This window comes from Poecilia latipinna, unplaced genomic scaffold (assembly GCF_001443285.1).
Source record: "Poecilia latipinna isolate Pla-1442-1.1 unplaced genomic scaffold, P_latipinna-1.0 Scaffold458, whole genome shotgun sequence".
Taxonomy (NCBI): Eukaryota; Metazoa; Chordata; class Actinopteri; order Cyprinodontiformes; family Poeciliidae; genus Poecilia; species Poecilia latipinna.
The window spans coordinates 137,082-161,974 of NW_015113074.1; the positions used below are offsets into that span (position 1 = coordinate 137,082).

Sequence of the window (24,893 nt, forward strand, 5' to 3'; positions counted from 1 at the left end):
AAAATGATATTCTGGCCTTGGAGTCAAAGCCTGGAGCTCCTGATTGCTCCTAAATAATCCTGTTTCTTTCTGCTATTATTATACTGAGTCTGCGTCTTACATTAAAGTCTGAAGTTTGCAACAACAGCTCCATGTTATGGGAGAAACAACATGACTGAAAAAACAAAGCGGTGATTGATTAATTTCACCTGTCTGCCAGGGAGCTGGCAGCTCGGTTTACATCCCGCAGTGCGGCGCTGACCTCGGCATCCCATCAAAAATAATACAGCAGCCTAATGATCCCAGAAAGTTGTGATTATCAGAAGCTGTGGTCCAGCGCAGCCTGCAGGACAAACCGTAATGTCCCTTAATGTTGTTGCTGCTATTTGTTCACCCCTGCGAGGTTTCTGAAGTTACTGGACCGGACTCTGGTTCTGAGTTTGAGGGTAAAAACGTCACACGTGGTGACGAGAACCAGGATTTAATCAGCTTGATTTGACGTTTGAAACATTCAACTCATTGGTGAAAACAACTATTAGTCGATGTTATTTAGAGAAGAACTGAAAATATAAGATTTCTTCTGTTTCTTCAGGTCAAACTGCTTTTAGTGATAAAAACACAATAAGTATTGTTTTTAAAAGTGAACTATTATGCTTCCTTGAACAGTTTAGGACAGGTGTATAGGCTACACAAAATATGTAAAAAATTTTGCACAAATTTATTCGCAGAAAATGAGATTCAAAATTAGCTGTTTTAGGGTCTCTGTCACTTTAAATCCCGATAAGCTCCTGCTGGCCACACCCGCTGACTCAAAGTTTACAGCCGCTCGTGAAAATGGCTGCAAACAGATGCGCAATTATACGACCATATGTTTGAAAAGCAGAAGTGGAGCCTCCTGCACAACCAACAAGGATACAGAAAGTGGTTTCTGGGTGGTAAGTCAACAACAAAACTCTTGTCTTTTCCAGCAGCCATTGTACAGCAGTAAAACCAGCTGACCAATTGTGCTGAGGCTCATCTTGGTTGCTAGGTAACGGCGCACTACTGCTCAAATGTGACTCAACAAAAGGTTGTTTTTAGAAGTAGAAAGCAGGAAATTACATATTGTTGCACCAACTGTTTTGTACGTTCTTGAAATGGAGTAGAGAGGGCCACACAAAAATCAACCTAGGGGCAGTTTGGCAGGTTTTTTTGTGGTCTTATCACATTTAACATATATTTAAGGCTCAATAACTGTACAAAAAAAACATTAATGAGTCGTCTAGTTCAACTAAACTTTCTATGCATAGGCTGAGATTAAAGAAATGAACGTACACTCCAACAGGTCAGCCAGAGTCTTTGTGCGAAGCGCGACGGGCCGTTTGGTTTTGTCGTTGGTGATGGCGAACTCCTGCATGCCCAGCTCTTCTGCCACTTTGGCCTGAGTCCGGTTGTTCACCAACGAGCTGCGGAGAAGCTGCAGGGAAACAAAACAAACAGGAACTCATGTCGTATCCGAGCAGCAAGGTGAGCATCACTCACTACATGGGGAGAAAGAAGAAAAAAACCAAAGAAGAAGTCGATAAAAAGCATGAAAATGGAGGGGAACGTGGAATAATTCATGCAGAGAAAATGTTTCAGTCTCTTAAATATTACATCGTGACTTGGAGCGGAGCGGATGACAACATGTTCGACTTGTTAGGGTGCATTTAAGTCTCTAAAAGAAACACACAAACATGGTAAATATAGCCACGAGATGCAGAAGGGAGCAAATGGAATGAAACGAGACTCGTATGAGTTCGTCTTGCTGTGATATGCCCTCATTTTTATTTTATTTTATTTTACAGCACGCACCCAACCTCGACTGAAGTGGCAAAAATAAAAAAATAAAAACCAGACACCAACACTAGTTGAATGGGCACTTTTTATCCCGATTCAAAATCCATTTCAGATGCGCCCCGTGTTGACTCCTGGGTATTGCTCCAAGCTTTCAGCCTTCATGAAAGCTTGCTGCATGGAGGCTTTTATACAAATGACGTCAAACAAGAAATATCTGCATGTGCTGGGATGCATGGATGCTTAGCGCTATCATGTTAACCCAAAAAAACCCCTAATTTTTTATACTTCACTTATTTTTTCCTACTATTTAATTAGGTGGAGTTATATAACATCGTTTAAATGTAAAAGTTGGTTTCCCACTTTTACATTCGGTGAATGGCAGCTTAACCGAATTGTTAAGGATCCTTAAGACATTAACCAAAAGTAATTAGTAGTCCTGTTTGAGGATTTTAAATAGTTTTATACACAAACGTATCAAAAATAACCAAATTCTACTATGGAGATCAGTTAAGAGATAAAATAGACAAAACAGGACTCATCAAGTTTTAGGATATAAAATGCAGACTTATCCACTCCAGCCATCGAGTGGACAAGTCTGCCGCCTGACTGCACAGTCAGCAGTTTTATAAAATCCTTTATTAATCTTTACTAACAGTAAAAAACTCCAGTCTGTTTTTCACTGGCCATTTTTGATTCAATGCTCGTGATTGAAGCGAAGTGAAAACGTGACAACCTGTGTTTCTTTTATGCTTGTGTCCTGACGAGACGCTGAGTCAAAATAAGGCTGAAATTTTCACCTGGATGCAGCTTCATTTCTCCTGTCTGACAAAGGAGCTGCAGATAAAGGCCTGTTTGTTATTGAAAAGCGGCGAACAGTTTGGTCTCGTGACAATACCCATCACATGGAGTACAGTAAACACACTTTCTGTGGAGCGAAATGCGGAAGGAGGTGGAAGTATAAAAAATAACCTAAAAAAACAAGATGAAATCACTGAAAACTAACTCATTTAGAAAGAAGGCAGCAGAAACACAAAGTAAAGATGGGAAAATGGATGAAAATGGATGTCTGTGGGTGGGAAAATGAAATGAAAGCCTTGTAAGGAGTGTGGGTGATGACATTTGATTTCAGTGATTTGATCTTACAGTTAAGTGTCCTTCATGGTGGTCAGGGAAGTGGATGAAGAGATATTCGGTGGCGACCAGCTGCATGATGGAGTCTCCGAGGAACTCCATCCTCTGGTTGTGGCCTCTGGATAAAAGCAGGAACACAAACCGGAGAAAGAAGGTCACAAGAGGCGAAAACGGGATTAAATAGGAAGAGCCTGCGAGGTCATCTGGATACACATCATCTCTGCGGATCTACCGGGCTTTTAGACTCCCAACTAAAACGACGGAGTTGGTTGATGTGTGTTTCATGTGCAGCCGCTGGGAACAGCTGCTCTGACAGGCGGCGTGACAACTTGGAGGATCTGAATGCAATTCAAGCACTGAAGTACAAAAGAAGAGTGCTTAGCGGGGAAAAAAAACAACACCTGCAGGAGAGCCTGTCAGCAAAAGCAGAGGCTCTGTGCAGAGGTTTAGAAACCATCTTTCAACATCATTTCCAAGAAAACGCTGTGATTCTGTACTGTAAGTCCCCGCTTAGAGAGGGGTTGGGTGGGTTTGCAGTAACTGCTGCTGCTGTAATGGTCATTAATTAAACAGAATTATAGATTAGCATTGCAGATGTGGGCTGGAGTCGGGCCAGGCTGGCAGGGATCGCTGGCTGCAGGGGAACGCCATGCGAGACGGGAGGTATATTCAGCACATCCATCTATAGCTGCACGCTCCCGGCAGGAGGCGGCGTGTGAAGATGAGGAGGGTGCGGAGGTAGAGGATGAAGAGCAGCAACAAAAGGATCAAAGTTTATTGTCTAACTTTTAACGTCTGCCACTGGTTTTTTTACTTTTGAATGAGCCACAGAACGCTGGACCCCAGTCTCAGAACAACCGCCAGTTATTCTGACTTTTGATTAATGTGTTAATTATAGTTTTTCGACTGACTCATTTAGCATTTGTAAGAATGAAAAATTTACTTTTCTTTTTCATTTGTTTTTCTAAACAACCACTGTAAAAATGAGGTAAACATTAAAATACAAAAGGGGAAACAAAAGAAAGTTCAAAGACCCAAAACTGAAGCGAAACAAAGACGTCAAGCAAAACTAGCTTTAAACTGCTTTAATAAAAAAACATTTACTGTCCGTGGGGTTCATGTGGAGTAGCTAATAGTAGTCAATATCTTAACTGAAGCTGACAGAAGTCATAGTGGTCTTGTCTGGATAGTAAGCAAGGAATCCTCCTGGAGATAACAAGAATGAATACCTGACTCAACCTTAAAAATCTTCTTGTATCTTATAAGTAAAACTCTTGTTTACTATAATTTCAAACTAACAATGTTTATTTCGCTAATTTAACAATTTCTGTTACAGCTCAAAAATGCTGGGATAGTTTATCAGGCACAGTTCACAAACGTATGTTAGCAACATGCATTTTGTTGTATACAGAAACCTGGAGGCTGCAAAAACACATGCTACAACCGATTAGCCGTTGGATTTTAAAGCAGTTAGCTCCAGTAGATTTTAGCTTTTATAGCTATTAGATTGAGCAACCATTAGCATGAAACTCCCTCGAAAAAGAGATTTAAACTCAAGAGACCTCCTGGTAAAACAATGGTAAATTAAAAAAAAACATAGGTGTCAGCTTGATTAACTGTTGTCTTCAGTACCAATTAGCTTAAATAGCTATACGTTTGTACATGTTTTGGCTAGAGCAGATGTCAGCTAGAGTTGCTGCAGCTTAGTTTGGGAAGCCATATAGTAAGCCTAAATAACAGGAAGTTGTCCTCTTTCACTGAACTGGGAGGCTTAGCCAATTAGTTAATCAAAAGAGAAATTATGATAATCAACTGTCTTAAAGGCTTTGCATATGAAAACAGGCTAATATTCAATTGGTGTTCAATGAGAATCAGCCTGGGAGGGGACAAGAATATATCTATTTGACTTACATGATTTAAAAAAGGTCATATTTTGTAGTTTGTTGCTGACTATCCTGTGTTTTTGTCTTGATTTTGTTAAGTAAAATTGGCCTTGGTGCAGAAATCTGAACTGTTTTCAATGTGGACCAAAACACACATTAAATCTGAAAAATAAGGGTTTCAGATTTCAAAGAAACACGAGTTTGAAATTACATTTTTAAAGCGGTGCTTGCTGTATGAATTTAAATTAGCTTTAAATTGTGAATTTATTTACTTTCTGTTTTTGTACTGCTCTGTTGCTAAGTCCAGAAAGTGTGGTGGTTATGTTTTAATTCAAAGCCAAACACATTGATTTTAAAGTTCTCTCTTGGTCTGATGCGTTTCTTTGGGATTTAAAGCAGAAGTTCATATTTACTGCAGTAGAGGTTGAGCAAACTATTTATAGTTTGGAGAATCATTAAGCTACGGCTAATGAAGCTTTCAGATTCCTAATTGTTGTAATAATACTCACTAAAGCTAAAAGCTACTCAAGCTATAAATTAGCTAGCTGTAACTTATAAGCTAAGTACCAGGCTAGCAGCTATGCAAGCTAATGTCTACTGAAACTGTCAATTACTCAAACTTAGAAGTACTCAAGCTAATGGCTACTTGGACTACACCTTTACAACCTTTTCAGGAAAGTGGTAATTCAAGCTAATGGCTACTCTAGCTTAGACTATCACCACTCAATAAAGTGGCTTATCCAGCTGGCAGCTACTTAAGAAATGTCTACTCTTTCTGAAACTCCGCCTCCAGGAAGTCATGAACATAGTTCCTGTATTAACCCTTTAACAACCTTTCTACTAGCGTTTCACTGAGAAGTAGCTCCTATAAGGTGTTTGCTAATTGCTGCTGGCGAGTTTGAAGGAGCTCAGTGAGGGGAGGAGTTTCGTCCTTGGAGGCGGGGCTACGTCCACCCAGGTGTTTTGCACAGCTGAATGTTGCCATGAACATGATAGGATTTCTCAAACATGCATGAAAAAATCTTAACACTCCAGGTTTGTTTTTGAGGAGGGAAAGCTAAAAAAATAAATAAAAAAAGTCAATTTTATATGACACTGTCCCTTTAAAGAGACAAAACTGCTAAATGTTGGTTCAACAGACTGCTAAATAATAGAGTGTACTTAGTTTTTCCTTAAGATACTGTAAAATGTTCACTCCATCTTTGCTTACTGAATAATTAAACTGGGATCTGTGTGTTTTTGTCCCTCTGAAACATTTCCAGCTACAATTAAACTGATAAATAACCGACTTTCAAACTTCCTGTTTGATACTAAGTTTACCGCATTAGCACCACAGGAGGATTAGTCCATTTAAAAAACTGGAGAGGAATTAAAGTCTGATGCAATTTGAATGTTTAAAACCGGAAAAATAAAGAAGTTGATTTTAATTTAAAGACTGTAGAGGAGCTTATGTAAGAGCGGAGGATAAGCTTTAAGTTGGAGCCACTTTTCTTCCCCTTTTACTGCGTCTTTGAGGTCCAGGACGGCGAACCGTTGGGGGAGAGGGACACCGCTTGATGCCCACATTAAAAATAATCAGAGGGCTTCTTAATGAAAAGGCTCCGCCACGGCTCATGAGAGCGTGAAAAGCCGAGGCGGAGAACGAGCGAGACTGGGGAGAAATCATCCCCAGACTTTCAGGGTTGAACGTCGGAAACACCTGATTTCTGAAAACCCAGAGCTGCAGGACGAGAGGGAAGCGAAAAGATGCTGATTTCACTTCCAACAGGAGGTCGAGGTGGGCAGGAAGCAGCGGGGTGACAGCCAGAAAGGAAGTGAATAAGGGAAAAAGATGGAGGACAAAAAAGGAGGAGATAGAGCGGGTCAGAGAGGAATGTGTGCAGCTGCACAAAAGGAGCCTCCTTTATTCGCTTCAGTGACAATTCTCCAGAAAAGCTGGAGGAAATTGAGGTAAAGTGTGGAACCGAGGTCTTTATTCACCTTTGAATTTGATCTAAAATGCCTCTAACATCACTTCTGAGCAGGCAGAAATAAGGCTGCCCAATCAAAAAGAAAAAGCCTGTCCATTTTTATTTTTTTTCTTTAAAATAATTTTCCTCGTGGCTCTGAGGGAAATAATGTTCTGGTTCTGTATGGACACTTGTGTCCAATTCAAGTGCAACTACTTTGGGCAATTTGTTGGCTGGGAATTGAGAGTTCTTTAGAAAATGTGCAGCGCATAAATAAACACCCGACTTCATCTGAAGTGCAGTGAAAACGTATTCACTCATCCATTACAGATTTCTATTGTTTTCACTTTTTTGACACTATATGGTGTAAAAATAAAATATCATCTTTCATACCAGACAGTTTTAATCTATACTTTTATCTGTTCGCTTTCTTTTCTAAAAACAGAAATGACAGAAAATATTTCCAAAAAGTGGCATTCAGTTAAAAAATCCCTTTTCTGTGCTGTACAAAGGAGTTTTAGGGCCAGGCTAAGGTTATTTCTGTTTAATTACAAGAATGTCATGTTTTCATTTTTGCTGTGCCCATAAATAGACAGAATGTGGCTGAAAACTAACATATTTTGAGAAATAATCCCTTAGAAGGAGGAACTGAGTCTGCAGTCGACCTTTTTTTCTTCATTCTTCCAGATATTGCCAAAAATATTTGGTAAAATTGTGTTTTTGCAGCGCTCCACGACTTCTCCTGTGTTTCTTCTGGCATCTTCTTCACCATGTGGGTCAGCTTGTCCTCCAGTCCTCCTCAAAGTGAAAGGCCAAAGGTCACCCGCCGTCCCATCTCCACATCCTTCCTTATCGTCTGAGTCTCCTTTCCGTTCTCTGACCTCGTTCTGCGCTCCATCTCCACACCGTGACCCACTTCGCCGCGACCTTTGGTCCTCGTGGGCAGCCGTCGCTCGGCTGTATTTGGGTCAACGTGCCTTCGGCTACCAACGAGCTGATGAACATAAATTAAAACGCATCGGCTCTTTCCCCTCTCGTTTTGCTGCAGGACAGGCGATCGGATTCGGCTGAAACAAGTAGAAACCTTCGCCGTCGAGTTGGAAAATATCGCTTTCAACCTTGAGTTGGAAAGTCCTCAAAGTAAAGCTCAGGAGGAGACAAAGCTCTGGACCTCTAATCAACTCGACTGACCCCGACTGGAGAGAGGTTTGACATTTAAGTGATGGATTAGAGCATGCTCAGGAGTGTGTGTGTGTGTGTGTGTGCAGACGGTGTGCACTAACACAGAGAAGTGTCCTTGTGGCCAACCTAAGCAAGCAATTACAGAGCGCAACCTGCCAATAAGATATCAAACACGCGCTGCCAAGCCTAATTTGCTTTAGCTGTCAAACCCACTATTGTGTAGAGTTGGAAAGCTCAGAAGTGAGCCGAGCGTCTATTGCAAATAAGCCTCTCCAAGACTGAATGGAGGAAAAAATAATAAAATTCTGGAGGAGAGCCTCATTAGCCGGAAGGCGGGTTAATGAAAATTTTAATTTTTTAAAAATTACATGGTATGAATAAATGAGGACAGCTACACAACAACGACAGATCAATTCCTATAGAAAGTTTGCAACTTTTTCCCCTCCGACTATCGAATAAACGTCACGGCGCAGGAAAGGAAAAAAAAAACATTTTCAAAGTCAGGGGCGTTGCAGCACTGCTGCGAGACGCCGCAATTAACAGAGAAAAACAGAGCAGAAACCACATGTGCATGGCCGCTCTCTCCCTCTCTGAGCGCAGCACGCACCGAGGATGTATAGCGAAGCCAGCCTTAATTAAATCTGCATCAAAAAGAATGATTTAAGTAAGACTCCAAGAAATCACTAGGTGGACTGAAGCACGACAGCGAGGGAGAGAGACAGAGAGAGGAGTGAGAGATGTGGCTGAAATAAATGAAAGAGAAAACCTTCAGTCCAGGACAATCCAGCGAATCAAAACCGCATTTCCCATGGGGCATTGGGGTTACAGCCTCGCAGTTAGGAGACAGAATACAGATATGGAGGCTTAAAAGTTTCCTGGGTTTTTCTTCTATTGGACGGGATCAGCCCTGCTGCCAGAGAAACACAAAAACATAAAAGGTGTGCCGTCTTTCACCTGACAGGACGTTCAAGATGAGCTGGGAAGCAACTGGTTACATTTACCCAAAGTAACCTAGAAAAAGTTACTTTAAGGGGTACTTTTACTACGCTGTACTTTCACTTGAATAATTTTATTATGATGTATTTCTGCTCTTGAGTAAAATTTCTGAATTTTCTACCCACTGAATGACAAACTTCACCAGACACAGACCTGCAGTTTTGTTTTAATTTTATAGGTTTGTTATTGAAAGAAACTGATTTGGAAATTCTTTTGTTACTTATAATATGAATTATTGTCATTTTTGTCCTTAAAATACCAACATTTTCATATTTTGGTCTGTCTGATGATGTAATTATTAGCTTTGATCAAAGTAATTTCTTGGATGTTTTAGTAAAGCTACTCTCCCTTCAGTAGATTTTTGGACAATAAATTCCAATTAATTGTGCTTGAAACCCCTAAAACTGTCTGTATTGTTGGGATTGCTATTTTTACTATTTTCTCCTCTAACTTTTCCAATGAGAATATCAATAAATTAAAAAATACGACTAAATGCAGTGGCTGAGAGCAGCTCGGAGATACAAATCACCGTTTTTAATGTAATTCGTGTCCTAAAGAAGCAAATCACAAACTGTTTTAGGAAACGCTGTCAGACAGAAGGTCAGATGAAACCTTCAGAGGGTCTGAGTTTTACAGGTGAGTAATCGTCTGCAGTTGACTCACAGGGTGAGGTGGTTGAAGCCCACTGTCCTCAAGGTGAACGCTCTGGCCAACAGGCGGACATGCGTGAACAAAACTCCGATCGAATCCTCGAAGCTGGTGAGTTTCTGAAGAACTGGAGACGTTTCAATCAGCTGCCGGTCCGACTGCGGCTCCTGCACCTGGTTGGAGAGACAACAGATTGAGAGGTGAGGCTCAGAGACGAGGAACGAGGTCAAAGGTCCTGAATCTGTACAACCTCCTATAAACCTCCTCTAACTCTTGTTAGTGAAGATCAGCAGGAAAACAAGATAAATCCATCTGAATGCACCAGATTCCAGTTCTGACTTGGTTTATTAATTAAGAAAACAAGATGAGTTAGATCCTCAGGGTCTGAGGTCAAAGGTCATCAACCAGAAAGATGAAGACGACTTTAACAGTCTCTCCTGATCTGAAGTAAAGACAACAGGTCAATCTAGGACCTGTGGAAGGACTACAAACATCACTGGGGTCCAGAAAGGTTCTGGAGAGACAGAGGTGAAACCCGGGTTTCACTTTGGACCCGTTAAACCTTAGCAGTAGTATCAGACGGATGGATGGATGAAAAATAACTGATTAAAGGATGGGAGAGATGGCATAACAGTGGAATCGGACAGATGGAGGGATGGCTGGACGGATGGCTGGACGGATGGAGGGATGGCTGGACGGATGGAGGGATGGATGAGTCTGTGCCTCCTTTCAGGCGTTCCTCAGTTAAATAGGTTTTACGCTCATATAAATTCAACCTGAGGGCCGCCGGGCTAGTGATGAAGAAACGTCTTCATTATTTAAAACCTTTCCTCCCAGTCCTCCCAGTCCTCCCAGTTCTCCCAGTCCTCCCAGTGCTTGGTGCCATTTGCATATTTTTACCTCTAATCAAACAGATGATCTGCAGCAGACGGAGCCGCTCAGTCATTCATTCAATCAGCTCCTTTTACCTCTCTGGCATTTCTTACAGCCGATTCATCTGGTGACTCACAAGAACAGAAAGTCACCTGTTCATCAAAGACGAGCAACCACCGCTGCAATTAAAAATTATTTCAGTAATCGATTAATGGTGAAGAAAATGGCTTATCCGACAGATTTTTCATGCATCGACTTAATCCTTGTATTATCCAATATCAGAAATACATTAAAAGATGCAAATAAACAAATTCTTTCCTTAACCCTCCTGCGACCTTAAGAGTCGGGGTCGCACTGACACATTTGTTTTTCCATTGTGTGGTTTCGGGCACCGACGGTCTGACGGGGCAATGCCGACCGTGACATTCACCGCGCTCCTCATGAGCGTCGCTCTAAAACTACAGGAAGGTTAAATGAGAAAAAACATTTTATTGATTAAAATGCTATAATGTTCCTGTAGTGAATCTGAGCTGGATGAAACTAAGGAGTTTTGGCCAAGACATATTTTTACGCAGAAAGGGGTTTTCATCTTCGTGCAGCTTTGGTTTATTTTATTTTATTTTTTAGCAAAATTGCCTTTTTTGAGTGTATGCTCTAGTTAATTATTAAATCACTAAATTTGCCGATTTCAACAATTGATTAATCTCGATTAATTGTTTGAGCCCCATGAGTAACTGTGTGACTTTCATTGTTATTTTGCATGTAATAAAGATAAAATGCTCTCAGTCTTTCACCACAATATTTGCTCATGACTAAGCTCATTAATTAAGGAATTGTGATTCTTAAATAGTCAAAAAAAAGTAAATAAATAAATGCATGCAGACGTTCTTATGGGGCATTAATTAAGCTGCTGGAATCGTCTAATTGGTCTCTGTGTGGAGCAACTGTTAGCTTGACCAAAACATTTTTTCCAGAAGAAATCCATGCAATTTCTCGAGGACATCCAAAGATAACTGAAGCACATTTATCTGACCTTCTGCTGCTTTGTTCTCCCAAACACACCAGATCAAGGTTCTTCAGAAGATCCTTTATTTTCCCAACATTTCTTTTTGTCTGCGCTCTCTTAAAGCATCATTTTTCAAAGTCTCCCATGGCAAGCCGGCGAGCAGAGCAGAGATGTATTTTTAAACCGAGTATTTTAATTGGAGCGCTGCCGGTAATGTCATGGTTCCATCTTCCGGCACGTACCGAGAAACATTTCATTCCTGCCTCTCTTTTTTTATATAAATTCCCTCTGTTAATTAACGCGAGGCGTTTAAATGTCATGAATCACAACTAACAACATCTGACGAGTTCAGCACTCACAGGAGCTAGCTATCCTTCGGGGGAATGGCCAGGAGCAAGGCTTCAAACGAAGCAAAGAGAGGATGAGGAGGAGAGGGGGGAATCAACAGAAGCAATGAGGAAATAAATAAATATAAAAATGTTTGAAACGCCTTCAAAGCATCACTTTCAGAGTCCAAAACGAAGGAGGAATCAGAGCTGCGGCACCAACAAGCTCGACACTCGTGTACCCCCCTGATAAACCGAAGGAGAAATTTTGTAATCCGCACTCGACGTAAATGACGTTCTGCTAAATTATCCTGGAGAGCTTGTCTGTGCGCTGGGTGTTGGTGGGATCAACTGGAAACACGAGGAAGTGCCTGTAAACCACGAGGCGCCCCACATCCCTCCGCAGGGCGCGGCGGTGGCAAGCCCGGCGCATGCCAAAGACGTGTGCACGCGTAATTACACATGCCGTGGCGAGCTGCCACCGCCGTCAGCTCAAACCTCATTAGGGCAGCTCCTCTTTCACTTCTTCCTCCCCGTCTTGGTGGGGAAGGAAATTAGGTTACACCTTGTTACCCTTCAGCAACAATTTTTGGGCTTCATGTTGTAACTTTGGGAGCTTTCAACACTCATGAAAAAATATGTTTATAATGACGAGGGAAGAACGGCTTTAGATTGCTTCAGATTCCAGCATGTGATGTTTCTTCAGTCACACGCAGAGGAAAAGACGCCAGAAAACAGGAGAGCCTGGTCCAGTTTGGATGCAAACTGGTAAAAAGTGATGGAACTGATTTAACTAGGAGAGATCAAACCTTAGTTTTAGATCCACTGCACAAAAATACCAAACTTTGTCCCTTTATGTGACATTAAAGGTGGCCTATTATGTTTCCTTGAACAGGTTAGAATAGATTTACCTAAGAAAACATAATTACATTTTTTAAAAAGAAAATCATTGTTAGATAATGAGATTTTAGTCGAAGTGAGATGTCTTAGGACCTCTTTTGACTTTAAATCCAAATAAGATGCACTCACATGAAAATGGGTGCTAACAGAAGCAAAACTGTACAACTGTACAGCTTTGAAAAGCAGAAGTGGAGCCTTCTGCACAACCAGAATATAGCAAGTGGTTTCTGGATGGTAAATGCAAAATAAAACACAGCACTTTTCCAGCAGCCATTAAACAGCGGTACAACCAGCTGACCAAAGGTGATGGAGCTATGCTTGGGTTTCTAGGTAACTGCGTGGTGCCTGTTGATTGTTACTCAAAGGTTTTTGAAATGACTCATTTTCAAGACACTAACAAACATAAACTGATTGCCAAAAACCGACTGGGCAGTTTTGTGTAAGCGTTTGTTTTTAGAAGCTGTAGAAACCCAAATGGAATAGAAAAGCCTACAAAAAGTTAATTTTGCATTTCTCATTAAGCCAGACTAAACTTTTCCTCTCCAAGTTCAGTTGAGATTAAACAAATTCCTTCTACTTCCTAGATGTGAGGGTGATGATGATGGGAAACTTTCCTAAAGGCATATGTTCCCTGTAAGTTTGGTACAATTGCCTTAAAACTATAACTTGGCTAAATTTTTTAGGGCATTTCCTTCCAAAGCAGCATGTTTCCACAGAGAAAACTGTTCCTGGAACAGGTTTGGGTTTTGCCGAGAGCTGCTGGTCGCTTTGGGATCCAAACATGCATCACCAACAGGGAAAAAACAGAGAAAGGAAAAGATGGCGGACATTTCTTTCTCTTCTCTTTGACCGGCCAATGGCTTCGTTTTTCACGCTGATTTTAATGATTCAAAATGCCGTCATAATGTTCTTTCCTCTTCTTTCCATCTTCACAACTGCAATGTTGTCCTAAAACCATCATTTCCATTTCACACCACATTTACAGTCTCCAACTTTGAAGTTTTTGTCCGTAATGTGATTTTTCATGTTGCTGCTTGACTCCTGGTTTCTTCCACTCGGAGCGGCGTTTCAGCACAACGTGGTGCAGAACTCATTTCACTGAATGCACACAGGCAACGTTTGCATTGCACATTTCGCCAAGGAAATCCAACGTGCTTCACATGATGAAGACAAAACATTACACTGCAGTGTTGTAAAGAAAGCAATAAAAAACTAGAATGCAGGTTAAATCAATGATGTTCCATTTAAGGCTACTCAAAAAGAAACGTGTGTTTAGCCTTGGTTTAAAAGAAGAGAGTGCATAATGACTCTTTCACAGCTTCAGCAAACTATCTTTGCAAGGTCTTCTGCTTTTCTTCTGGGGTTGATTTTTTATAATTTTGGTATTGAACAACCACACGGCTCCCAGTTAATTCATAACTATGAATGATAATGAAGCTTGGAACTAAAATTTCAGTAAAGTACGAGTGGGTTTTGGTTGTATGAGGCGTACATCAACAGTTGAAACTAGACGTTTACACACGGCAAATAAAAATAAAAATGATTTTGGTAACTGTAACTGATTTGAGAAATGTTTGGTCTAATTTAACTGTGAAGAGAGAAAAGGTGGATGTGTCTTTTTGTTTGGTGCATATGAACGGGGTTTTAAATGTATTTGTGCACAATTATAAGGAAACGTAAAAAAATAGATTCATAAGGTGAAAAAAACCTACAGATTTTCATCTTTAGCCTCTTTGCTGGCGAGTCACGCACTCGGGAACTTCAACGTATGTAATGGAGTTTTGTCCTGCATTAAAAATCACGGTCTTCATGAATGATGCAGACTTTTTCCTGTTTTGAGCTCCATTCATCTGATTCGTCATCAGTCCATAAAACCTTTGAAAAATCGGCCTTCAGATAGTTCTTTGTGTTCGGTGGTGGTCAGGTTTCCGCCCTGCCTTACCTTAAACTCTGAACACCTCACAGCAACGCTGCATTTCTGCAGCACCGATGGAGAATGGACTCCTCGTAGTTTCATGTTTGATTCTTCTCAAGTCTTTGGCAGTTAATTAGCATCTTTTTTTGCATGTATTTACAACAAAATGTTTGATGTTCCTGTGATCACACACCCATATATTAGCAATTTTAAGAGCACAGCATTCCTATGAAAGCCTTTTTTCCACTTTTTGACATTTCAGTCAGTCAGTTTTTTAGTTCATTTTTGCCTGAGGAAGAGAAGCTGCCTAATAATCATGCACAACTTAATATAAGGTACTGATCTCCTTGGACCATGTCCTCCATCATTAAACAAATCCACATCACCTGCCATGTTTAAACCCAGTAAGTATTCACATTTTTACAGTTTGGCGTTACTGATAATATAGCCAAAGCGAACACCTGCCTAAAAATTTGACACTTCATCAAATAGAAAACTTTTGGCAATCCCAACTAACCTAAAAAAAGAAAGATTTGGTCTGATTAATGTCAGATAGAGATACAATCTATAAAAATAGATATGTTTCCACCGTCAGGTCTTCAGGGTTGAGCAATCTTATACAAGCAGCTGCAGGTTTCCAAAAGTTTAATGTTGCAACCAAAGCTAACAGCTAACCAAGCTAAAATTAGTTAACTAATTAAGTTAAGTTGTTAGCTCTCCAGCAGCTGATGAGCTATTCACCAAGGAAACAACTAGAGTTACACACACTCAGAAAGTCTCATTGCTAAGGCTTATGAGAACAGCTAAGCAAACAGCGACTGGAGCAAACACACAATTAGAGTGAATAATGACGCTCGCTTTACAGCTTCTGCAAACTATCCTCACAGAGTCCTTTGCTTTTCTTCTGGGGTTGATTTTATTTTTTTTTTTTTACAATTTTATTATTGAACAACTACACTGCTACTGGTCAATTCATCATGATAATGAAGCATGGACCAAAATCTTCAATAAAGTACAAATGAGTTCTGGCTTTCTGAGGTGATTATCTGCAGTTGAAACAAGAAGTTTACACGCAACAAATAAAAAAAGTACATCCGCCTGTTTTTCCTCACTGTCTGGAACTAAATCAGACACAATGTCTGTAGTTTAAAGTCAGTTAAACTAAAATACAACTAACATAACCTAACAGCAGTAATAGCTATTTGAGCTACAATGAACTCAAGTTACTCATGCTACCAGCTAAATAAGCTTAAGGTTATTTAAGCTAACAGGTATTACTCACACTATCAGTTACTTATGCTACTCATGATATTGGTAAAATAAGCAAAATGTAACTTATGCTAACCACTACTCAAGCTAAAGGTCATTCATGCTATTAACTACACAAGGTAAGAGTCACTCAGGCCAACAGCTACCCAAGTTTGCAGTAAGTACAGCTAAAATCTACATAAGCTAACTGTAAGTCAAGCTAACAAACACTTAAGCTAAAGCTATTAAGGGTCAGAGCTACACACTCTCATAGCCAATCAAATTAAATCTTATTCATTCTAACATCAATTAACAGATACTGAACTTAACATTTACCCAAACAAATGGTAGGGAAAGCTAACAAACACCCAACAAATAAGAATCAGTGACTCAAGCTAACAGCTAGTTAGCTAACAGTGAGTAGGCTAACTGTTAGCCTACTCAGGCTAACAGTTATGGAAGGTAGCCACAACATAAAAACAGCTAACAGTTAACAATGGCAAAAGCAGGTATGGTAAAAACTACTCAGAAAATGTTGTATTATCTAAAATAAATCTCAAATGGTTAAAAGTTCTTATTACTTTTGGATCCAGCACTCACTTTGAGAAAATTTAAGTTCAGGTCACGTACAAGAACTGGATAGAAAAAAAGCTGGAAAAACAATAACTTCAGAAAACTTGTTGAAGTATTGATCAAAAGTTGTCCCAGAAAAAAAAAAAAACTACAAAAACAATGTAAAGTTATACACAATGCTGATTATTCCTGAGTTTAAAGGGCAGGATGCTATCAAGCTGCCATGCAGTTGGAACAGTTTACCAACCCAATGTCAGGGGACCACCAGAGGAAACAGCAGCAGCATCCAGTGCAGTAATGAGGCTCCTGCTCTGAAGTGGCTAATGGAAGCAGACCTCGCACCGCAGAGCAGTGGCGGGTCGTGGGGTGGACCCACGGGGGTGCACCCCGCTCATGTACTCACTGCTGGGGACGGTGCAGCTCACTAGGAAAACGGAGTGCTGGCTGCAGTCGGTTAATCCTGAGCCCTGACAAGCTTAACAAAAACACCCAGGCTCTCTCTCTGAGTCTTTAACATTTAGAGGTGACAAATAGACGGATGAGGAGCCACACATGTACAGAAACAAGCTATTTTGGGCCAGACATGTAAAAACAGACATGTGGAAATGCTGAGACACTTTATAGCACATGCACTTAGAGAGCTTAAACCCAAATCTCTGAGAAAGAAACGCTTTCTTCCTACAAACACATCAGAGAGAAAGATGCCTGGCGGTCCCTGGAGACCTCATGTGATTCGGGATCGTAATCCTGTTATGGCATCTTTGATCTCGTCTTCCAAATTCTAATTTCAAACAAACACTGCTGACATGTTCAGTGTTTCTTTGCGGAGCGTGGAAGTCAAAGTACAGCAGAGACGGTGACGACGCGGAGCGAGTGAAAGGGAGAAGCTAAGAGTGAAATGTTGCTGAAGAAGAGTAAATCAGAAAGAGGATTAAGGTCTTGACCAAAACCGGAAAGCAGCACAACAAAGCTGGTGGAAAACACTTTGACAGTTATAAAATGAATATCAGCCGTTGCAAAAAATAACAGCCTATGGGTTACCAGGAGACAATTTTCTCCAAATGGATGAGGTGAGTTTTAATGAGAGGCAACAGAAACCAAATAAACATCAATAATAAATCGCATCTCAACCAACCTGCAGGGGGTGAGGTGGGTAGTGGAGCCAGACCTCCCGCAGGTCCTGTGAAGACAGAAACAAAGATGAGGAGTAAGGCAGAAGAAATTCATGGCGTGAAGGTCTTCCAAGTTCGAGGTTATAAATAACTCAGTTATAAAAAAGTAAACAAATTAGGAAATTATCAATGAAAAAATAGACTGAAGGTGAAAGTCTGATTGCTCTTCAAAAACTAATTTAATACACCTCAGTTCATCTTTCAAGCAAAGGGAAAATTACAAAAAGGATGTACATTTTATTTGAAGGTTGGTTGTGTGCAATTGTTGTCAGCAAAACAAATGTTTATCTTCACACCAGCATTCAGATTGACCTTAGTTTGAACAATCCAAAATAGTGCTGTAGTAGCTAGTAGCTAGTTTAATGCTGTTTGGTATAAGTAGCTCTTTGCTGTTGGCTTTAAACTAGCAAACAATTACTTTAAAGCTAAAGTAGAAAATATAGAAAAAGCTAAAAGTTATTTCTATCATCAACTACTTAAGCAACTCAAGCTAATAATTTTCCTACCAACATACTAGCTGTTGGCCTAATTATGCTAAATGCAATTATTGCTAACAGCTACTCCAGTAGAATTTTTTTTAAAAATGGTAATAGTTATTTTCACTGATGGATGCTGAAGCTAACAGCTAATCAGGCTAGCAGCTATTCATGTTTAATGCTACTCAAGCTAGGTGATAATAGAGCTAATTATTTGTATCAACAATTACTTATGCTAACAGTTACTCAAGCTAGTAATTAGAAAAGTGAAGCAGATTTAGCTGAGCGCACATTAGCTTGGTAACCTTTTTAACAGAGTAGCTATTAGGAAAGATAATTATTACCTTTATAGCCCCATAAGAATATCTGTTTTTCAAAAATCTTTCCCCAGAGATTGTACACAACATTCAGAGTGACTTTGTTGAATGTGTATATTCTTAAAAGAATCATGCTAACAGCTACTCTGAAGCCAACACCTCTTTCGATCATTAACTATTTACGCTACTCAAAGTAATAACTTTTCCTACCAACATACCGGCTGTTGGCCGGAGCATGCTAAATGTTATTACTACCTTAGCTTCTCCAGCTAAAAGCCACACAAGCTAAGATCTGCTAGCACAAGCAATTCCTTGAGCCAACAATTTTTTATCATGATAACGGTTTCTACTAATGGATGCTGAAGCTAGTAACTATTCAGTCAAGTGGCTATTTATGTTAAATGTTAGTCAAGCTAGACGTTAAGAAAGCTAACTATTGGCATCAAAAACTACTTGATGTCAATTTTCCCTGTGGGGATTAATAAAGTATATTCATTCATTCATTATGCTAACAGTTACTCAAGTTAATAATTAATTCCCTATTGTTAGATGTATTTAAACCATCCACCTAGGTGCAGCAGGTGTAGCTGAGCTCCCTTTACCTTGGTGGCCCTTTAGCCGTTTAAGTCGTTAGCTTGATATTCCCATGAGAATCTCCGTTTCTAACAAAGTTAGCATGTTCTCTCTGTACCTGTGTGGGTTTTCTCTGGGTACTCCGGCTTCTTCCCAGAGTTCAAAAACATGACCATTGGGTTAACAGGTTACCCTAAATTGTCCTCAGCAGAGGACGTGTCCCTCTGTTGCCGTGGCAACCTGTGTACTCCACCTCTCATCCAATGGAGACTGGAACCTGCCCCTCCACAACCAAGCATGGATAAGTGGGTAAAGTTATTTAATACATATTTTACTGAATGTTTTGAGTTTTAGTAAGTTATTGGGAACAAGTGGTGAGGAAAAAAACCATCCTACAGCTGGTACAATGGACATCTTTATCTGCACACTATGCATTTCATCTCATTTTCTGATACCGTCAGTACTCAGAACTGACAACGCACTGCAGAGATGGTAAACGGGAGGTTGTGAGGTGTATCTGAGTGGAAAACACAGCATGTTGCTGACAGGCGGGTTGGTAGGCTGTAGCTTTGGGAGGAATATTTTCTCCAGGGAGAAACACACTTTGTCTACCTTTCCTGAAGAGGCAAATGTGTACAAAAATCAACAAGTTTCTTCAACGTTGCTCAGAGGTAACTTTATAGATTAAATGGAAAAGAGATGGAGGGCTGGGAAAGCATACAGTACCAAGGGAGAGGGGGGAGAGTAAGTGCTCAAGCTGTTGCCAAGGAGAAAGGAGCAAAAGGCAGTTTTATGCTCTAATGTTGAGTGATTCATAGTGGTACAGAGAAGTGGACAGGTCCTCTAAAGCACAGTATCACTCAGGTGTTTAAAAGGTTCAAGAAGATAAACTTTAAAATGCAATGGACAGGAGGGTGTGTGTGGCCATTGGTATTGAGTGGGAGCCTCATTTTCTCAACACACCCAGCTGGCAGCCCATCGCCTTGAGCAGCCAATGAAAAATTCATGACGGCGGTCAATACGTTTGAGTGAATGCTTCCTTTTGGTTGCCTGTATCCAAGATTGGGACTGGAGGTGGAAGGCGCCGGATACATGGCGTTGCTTGTGAACAAAAGACTCTCTGGCTGTGGAGATCACTTAAAGACCATCGATAGCACCGGCTAATGGATCTCATGTTATCACAGCCTTGTTTCAGTCACAGTATTGGTTCTTAAAAAAACACACGACTGTAACGCAATCTAAAACATGTGCACACACAAGAAGGAACTGCAAAGGGAAGCAAAGGAGAGAAACAAATGGATGCAGTGAAGTACATACGAGACGAATCGGCTTGTGATCGGGGTTTTTGATTAAAACTAATCCACAGGGCGCACACGAGCCACCCACATGCCGCATATAGACCTGAACAGCTAATGTTTCAATTACAGCCATCCTAAAGACAAGGCAGACGATGATTAAGCCGGCATCGAGTGGGGCATTTCAGAATAACAATATTTTTACTCTTTTCTTCTTTCTCTCTCTTCCAGCAGAAGGAAGGTGTAATTACTGGGGCCACAAATCATCATGTGCAGCAGCTGAATCACAGCCGTTTGGAAGATTTACCTCTGGTTACAAACAAGGGGGGGAAATAGTCAACTGCACAGTTTATAATACAAGTGAAAAAAATTAGATGCAAAATTAAAAGTGGTATAGTGCAATCACTTGTCATCTACAGGGGATAGTAAAAGATTTCTGTGATGTAAAATGAGACCATTATAAGTCATTTATATGTTTAATGTGGCCCATAACCTGTTCAAGCAAATTCAAATATTTTAGAGAAATATAATCTTTAACAATACCTTTTGTGCTCTACCTGCATTCCTGAACTGTTTAGCAATTAAAGTCAATACTGGTTGTTTTTATGGAGCAAAATAAAATGTAAAAATAGATTTATTTTAAATATGGAACGTCTACTGGTGTTGGATTTTGTTTTGTTTTTTTTGTTTGTTTTTGTACAAATTCATTAAAATTGTTTAAAAAAAAATCTAACTGGATTACTTTTGGTGCAAATTCACTAAAAATGTTCTAATCCATCTAATGAAACTGTAGCTCAACAGCAAAGTTAGACATGTCTTCACCCAATATGAAAAAGGTAAACATTTTTTGAAAGATTTCATCATCGAGTGAGTTGTAGTTCAAATGTAATCAAATTATTAAAAACTACAGAAAAAAAATAAGCCGATGAAATGTGAACGGGCAAGATTTTATCAGCACGTGAAGTTATACAAAACAGAATAAACATGTAAAAACAATATTAGCTCACAGTTCAGGTCTAGCGATGGTTATGAATAAGGAGGACAAACTTCCTGTGAGTTTTGTCAGCAAACGGTTGACTTGTTTATGTTTCGTTTCTCTTTGTACCAATAACTTCATCCCTTCAGGAAGAAAGTGACAAAATAAAAACTTTGCTCATATTTGGTAAAACTTTGCAAACTGCGTGGGAGACATTTGCAAAAACACAAAAGAGCAGTGATGTCTACAACACATGACAGAAATAAGTTTAGTAAGCGCAAGTCTTGAATCAGGAATCAGTTTTAGCTCAAACTTTGGCCTCACAAGCAGGCTGAACAGCCCACAGCGCCCCACCTGCCCTCCCTGCCGAACCGGACCGCCCCTGGGACTGAAGGCCATCTACCACTTCTTCTCTGACAAGGTCCAATGCTCCCTGACAAATTGGTCTCCTGCTGCAAGCTGCCAATCAATCCATCAAACGCGGTATTGCGGCGGGAAGGTCGATAGAAGATGGCACTGCTGATCAATACGAACATAAAAGGAGTCCAAAGAGCTTTCTGTCAGCGAACAGTCGAGGTGCCGTTTTAAATTTCCCTACTATGAAATTTCCAGTGCTTGAAACAGTGAAAGCGAACGAGAAAATGACTTATTTTGTAAGATATTAGCAAGGAAGGACTCATTTTATTAGCATATTGATAAAATGATGGTTCTGTTACCAATTCAGGATGAACTGAGTCTTGGGTCTGAAGAGTTCAATGAAGATCACACTGCAAAAACAGAAAATCTTACCAAGTATAAATATCTTGGTACACTTGAATTAAGACAAAACTAGTCATTTTTCAGCAGGACAAAATATTGATCCATTGGCAGATTATTGCAACTACAACACAGGAAAATGTCTTATTAGAAGTGAAATAATTTGCCAGTGGAACTAAAATTTTTTTTAACTTTTTCCCCAGTATGTAGCTGAAAACTTAGTTTTAAGTTAGTTTTGTCTGATTTTAAGTGTAGTAAGATATTTGCACTAGAAACTAGATAATAAAACTTGGTAAGATTTTGTTTTTCGGTGCCTTGCTGACTCATTTTTTCCATTTCAGAAACAAAAAAAATCTCCATGAAGCAGGAAGAGGAAACGAAGCCAGCTGGAAACCATTTTGTTTATTGTGCCCACCTGTGAAAAAAAAGCCCGTCACAATGCCGTATTTCCAAAAAAGTCATTATCCCAGCACCATGGTGACCGCCATAGTTGTCACAGCAACCTTTGTGCAGTTTGGTGTTTGGAGGTGCATGTGTCTGCGCGGCAGTGTTAATGAAATCCAACAGATTAGCCCATGGGCGTCCAGAGAGACCATTATTGTGAGTGCTCCTAAAAGAGGCACTTCCCTCAGGTCGGAACGGTGGCATTAACGTCTCCGACGCAATATCGCCGTCGAGTCCAGGTTGGGAGCAATCGAGCAGCTTCCCCCTGAAGATGACGCCTCCTGCCTCTCCGTCGACGCTTTAATAACCTCCACAGTAATGTCATTAGCAAATTAGCATGTATTGTCTCCTCCAGGCTTCCGTGTGCAATGAGGCTAGATTCCATCTGAGGCGACATAAAGGCCTGTTGTTTTGGGAACCGGAGCCTGGGAAAGGTGATGTGCTGGGAGGGAAAACTGTGGGGACGGAAATAGACGGTTTGGCTCCTGCTATGAATGCCAAACTGATTAGAGGAAGCAGGGAAACAAGAACAGTGGAGCCAGGTGAGAATTAAACATGGATGTTTGGTGTAATTGAGTGTTTAGATCAAATGTGTGCACGTTTTTGTGCCAAGATAATGAGGTAGGACACAAAAATATCTATGTTTTGTATTAAAAAACATAATAGTTTGACATATCAAAACTGTAAATTTTAAGATTACTGAATAAAAAAGATTAAGCCTTTTAGAAATACATTAAAATATGCAATTAAACGGATAATTTTAAAAATAACATTGATTTGCCCAGAATGCAGTAACATTTCTTTACTAAACTTTTGTAGCAAATGATGGATCTGCAGCTAAAGAAATACTTTTTCCCATCATGTGAAAATCTCAGCCTTTTCTAATCAACTTAATATCAATACAGCGTAGGATTAATCTGTTGATTATTGATTTGTTTAACCAATTATAATTATTGGAAAGTAAAAGCCACCGTTTTCTGTATGCAGCATATTTTCTATTTTTGTTCTTTGCTCATCTTAAATGCAGAATGTATATATTTTTATACAGTATTTTTTTAAGTCTGTAAACTCCAGTTAGCAACTAATCGATTACTAAATTAGACGGTTATTTTGATAATTTATCACAATTATTGCGATTAGTCGTTTCAGTTAAAATGCTGAAGCTTTTGTTTGATGAGGCATTAATTTATTGTTACATACATTTCACTTTTAATTTACTGTGTAAAATGGATGATTCTGGTTCTGCATCCAGAACCTTCTGGTTCTGGTTCTCCATGTTTGGTTCTGCACCCAGAACCAGAACCAAACATGGAGAAGCAGCATTCAGCTTCTATGCACCACGAATCTGGAACAAACTTCCAGAAAACAACAGAACTGCTGAAACACTGAAAATTCCACCGGCTTAGATTTACTTTTGAACCATAATAAATGAAGATTGACCAACATACTTCAGGTGTATTGATTATTCTTGACTAAATGTAATGTTTGTTTATTGGTTTTTACAACTGTTGATTGTATGATGTTGCTTTTACTTGTTTTCACGATGTAAAAAACTTTGAACTGCAGTGTTGCTGAAATATCCTAGAAAATAAACTTGATTTATTGATTGGAGGGACCAATGGACTCATCCTATACATTTTTATTCAACTTTAATTTTTCAGATTGTGTCAGAATCTTGTTTAAAATAATGTCCTTATTTCTCTCTATGTTAATGATTTGCACCAGAACAAGTTCTTCCAGCTGGCGATGTGAAGCATCCCTTAAGGTAAAGTCACAACAGACTGTTCCACAGGAGGAAAAGATGTAAAGATGTAAAGGAAAAAAATCGCCAGAGCAGCAAAAAATCTCCACAGTTTGATAGAGAAAAATGTAAAGTGCTTCAGTTTCGCACCTCATCTCATTAGTTTCAGTAATGTGCTGTGTAAAGAGCCTTTCTGCAGAGTCGGAGTGGAAGTGCAGCAGGATCCAAGCGGCTTGTGTGGATCTCAGAGCCTGGCTGTCCGTCTCTGTTCCCCACCCCCGTAGCCATCGCACCCGCCACACGGCTGGTGTTTGGCTTTCTGGTCTTTTGTCCATCTGCCTCCTCTCGGCTTTGTGTGACAGAACAGCCATCAGGAGGATTCAGCAGGGGGCTGACAAGCCACACTATTTCAATCCTCCATCTGAATGTCTGAGGATCTCAAACTGGAGTTGAAAACAATCTCAACTTCTTCTCAATTTGTTGCAAACAAGTGAGTCATTTGTTGAATGCAATTTCAGTTCTTTTCCTGCGAGGCACAGGTAGGATTTTTATTTTTAATATTCTCTATGGGTGTGGAAAATGCCATTACTAACCAATATATAACATTTGTTTTTCAAAAATGTGGATTTTGGTGCGGAATGACAGAATTCCCTCTTAAAGAGTCTTTCTTACAGAACCAAGATTGGAGAAACGAGGCAGAAGGAAGGAAAGAGATT

The 24,893-nt window shown here is 40.0% G+C and overlaps 1 protein-coding gene across 1 annotated transcript in view; it reads right to left on the reverse strand.

The window, feature by feature from the left end:
• drosha (drosha ribonuclease III) overlaps positions 1-24,893 on the reverse strand; it is a 138,795-nt gene that overhangs the window by 27,510 nt on the left and 86,392 nt on the right. The window contains exons 24-27 of the mRNA XM_015038954.1: positions 17,563-17,607; positions 9,602-9,759; positions 2,941-3,046; positions 1,294-1,435 (exon numbers count right to left, since the gene is read on the reverse strand). Of these exons, the coding sequence (XP_014894440.1) occupies positions 1,294-1,435; positions 2,941-3,046; positions 9,602-9,759; positions 17,563-17,607 (451 nt within the window). The remainder of the gene's footprint in view (positions 1-1,293; positions 1,436-2,940; positions 3,047-9,601; positions 9,760-17,562; positions 17,608-24,893) is intronic.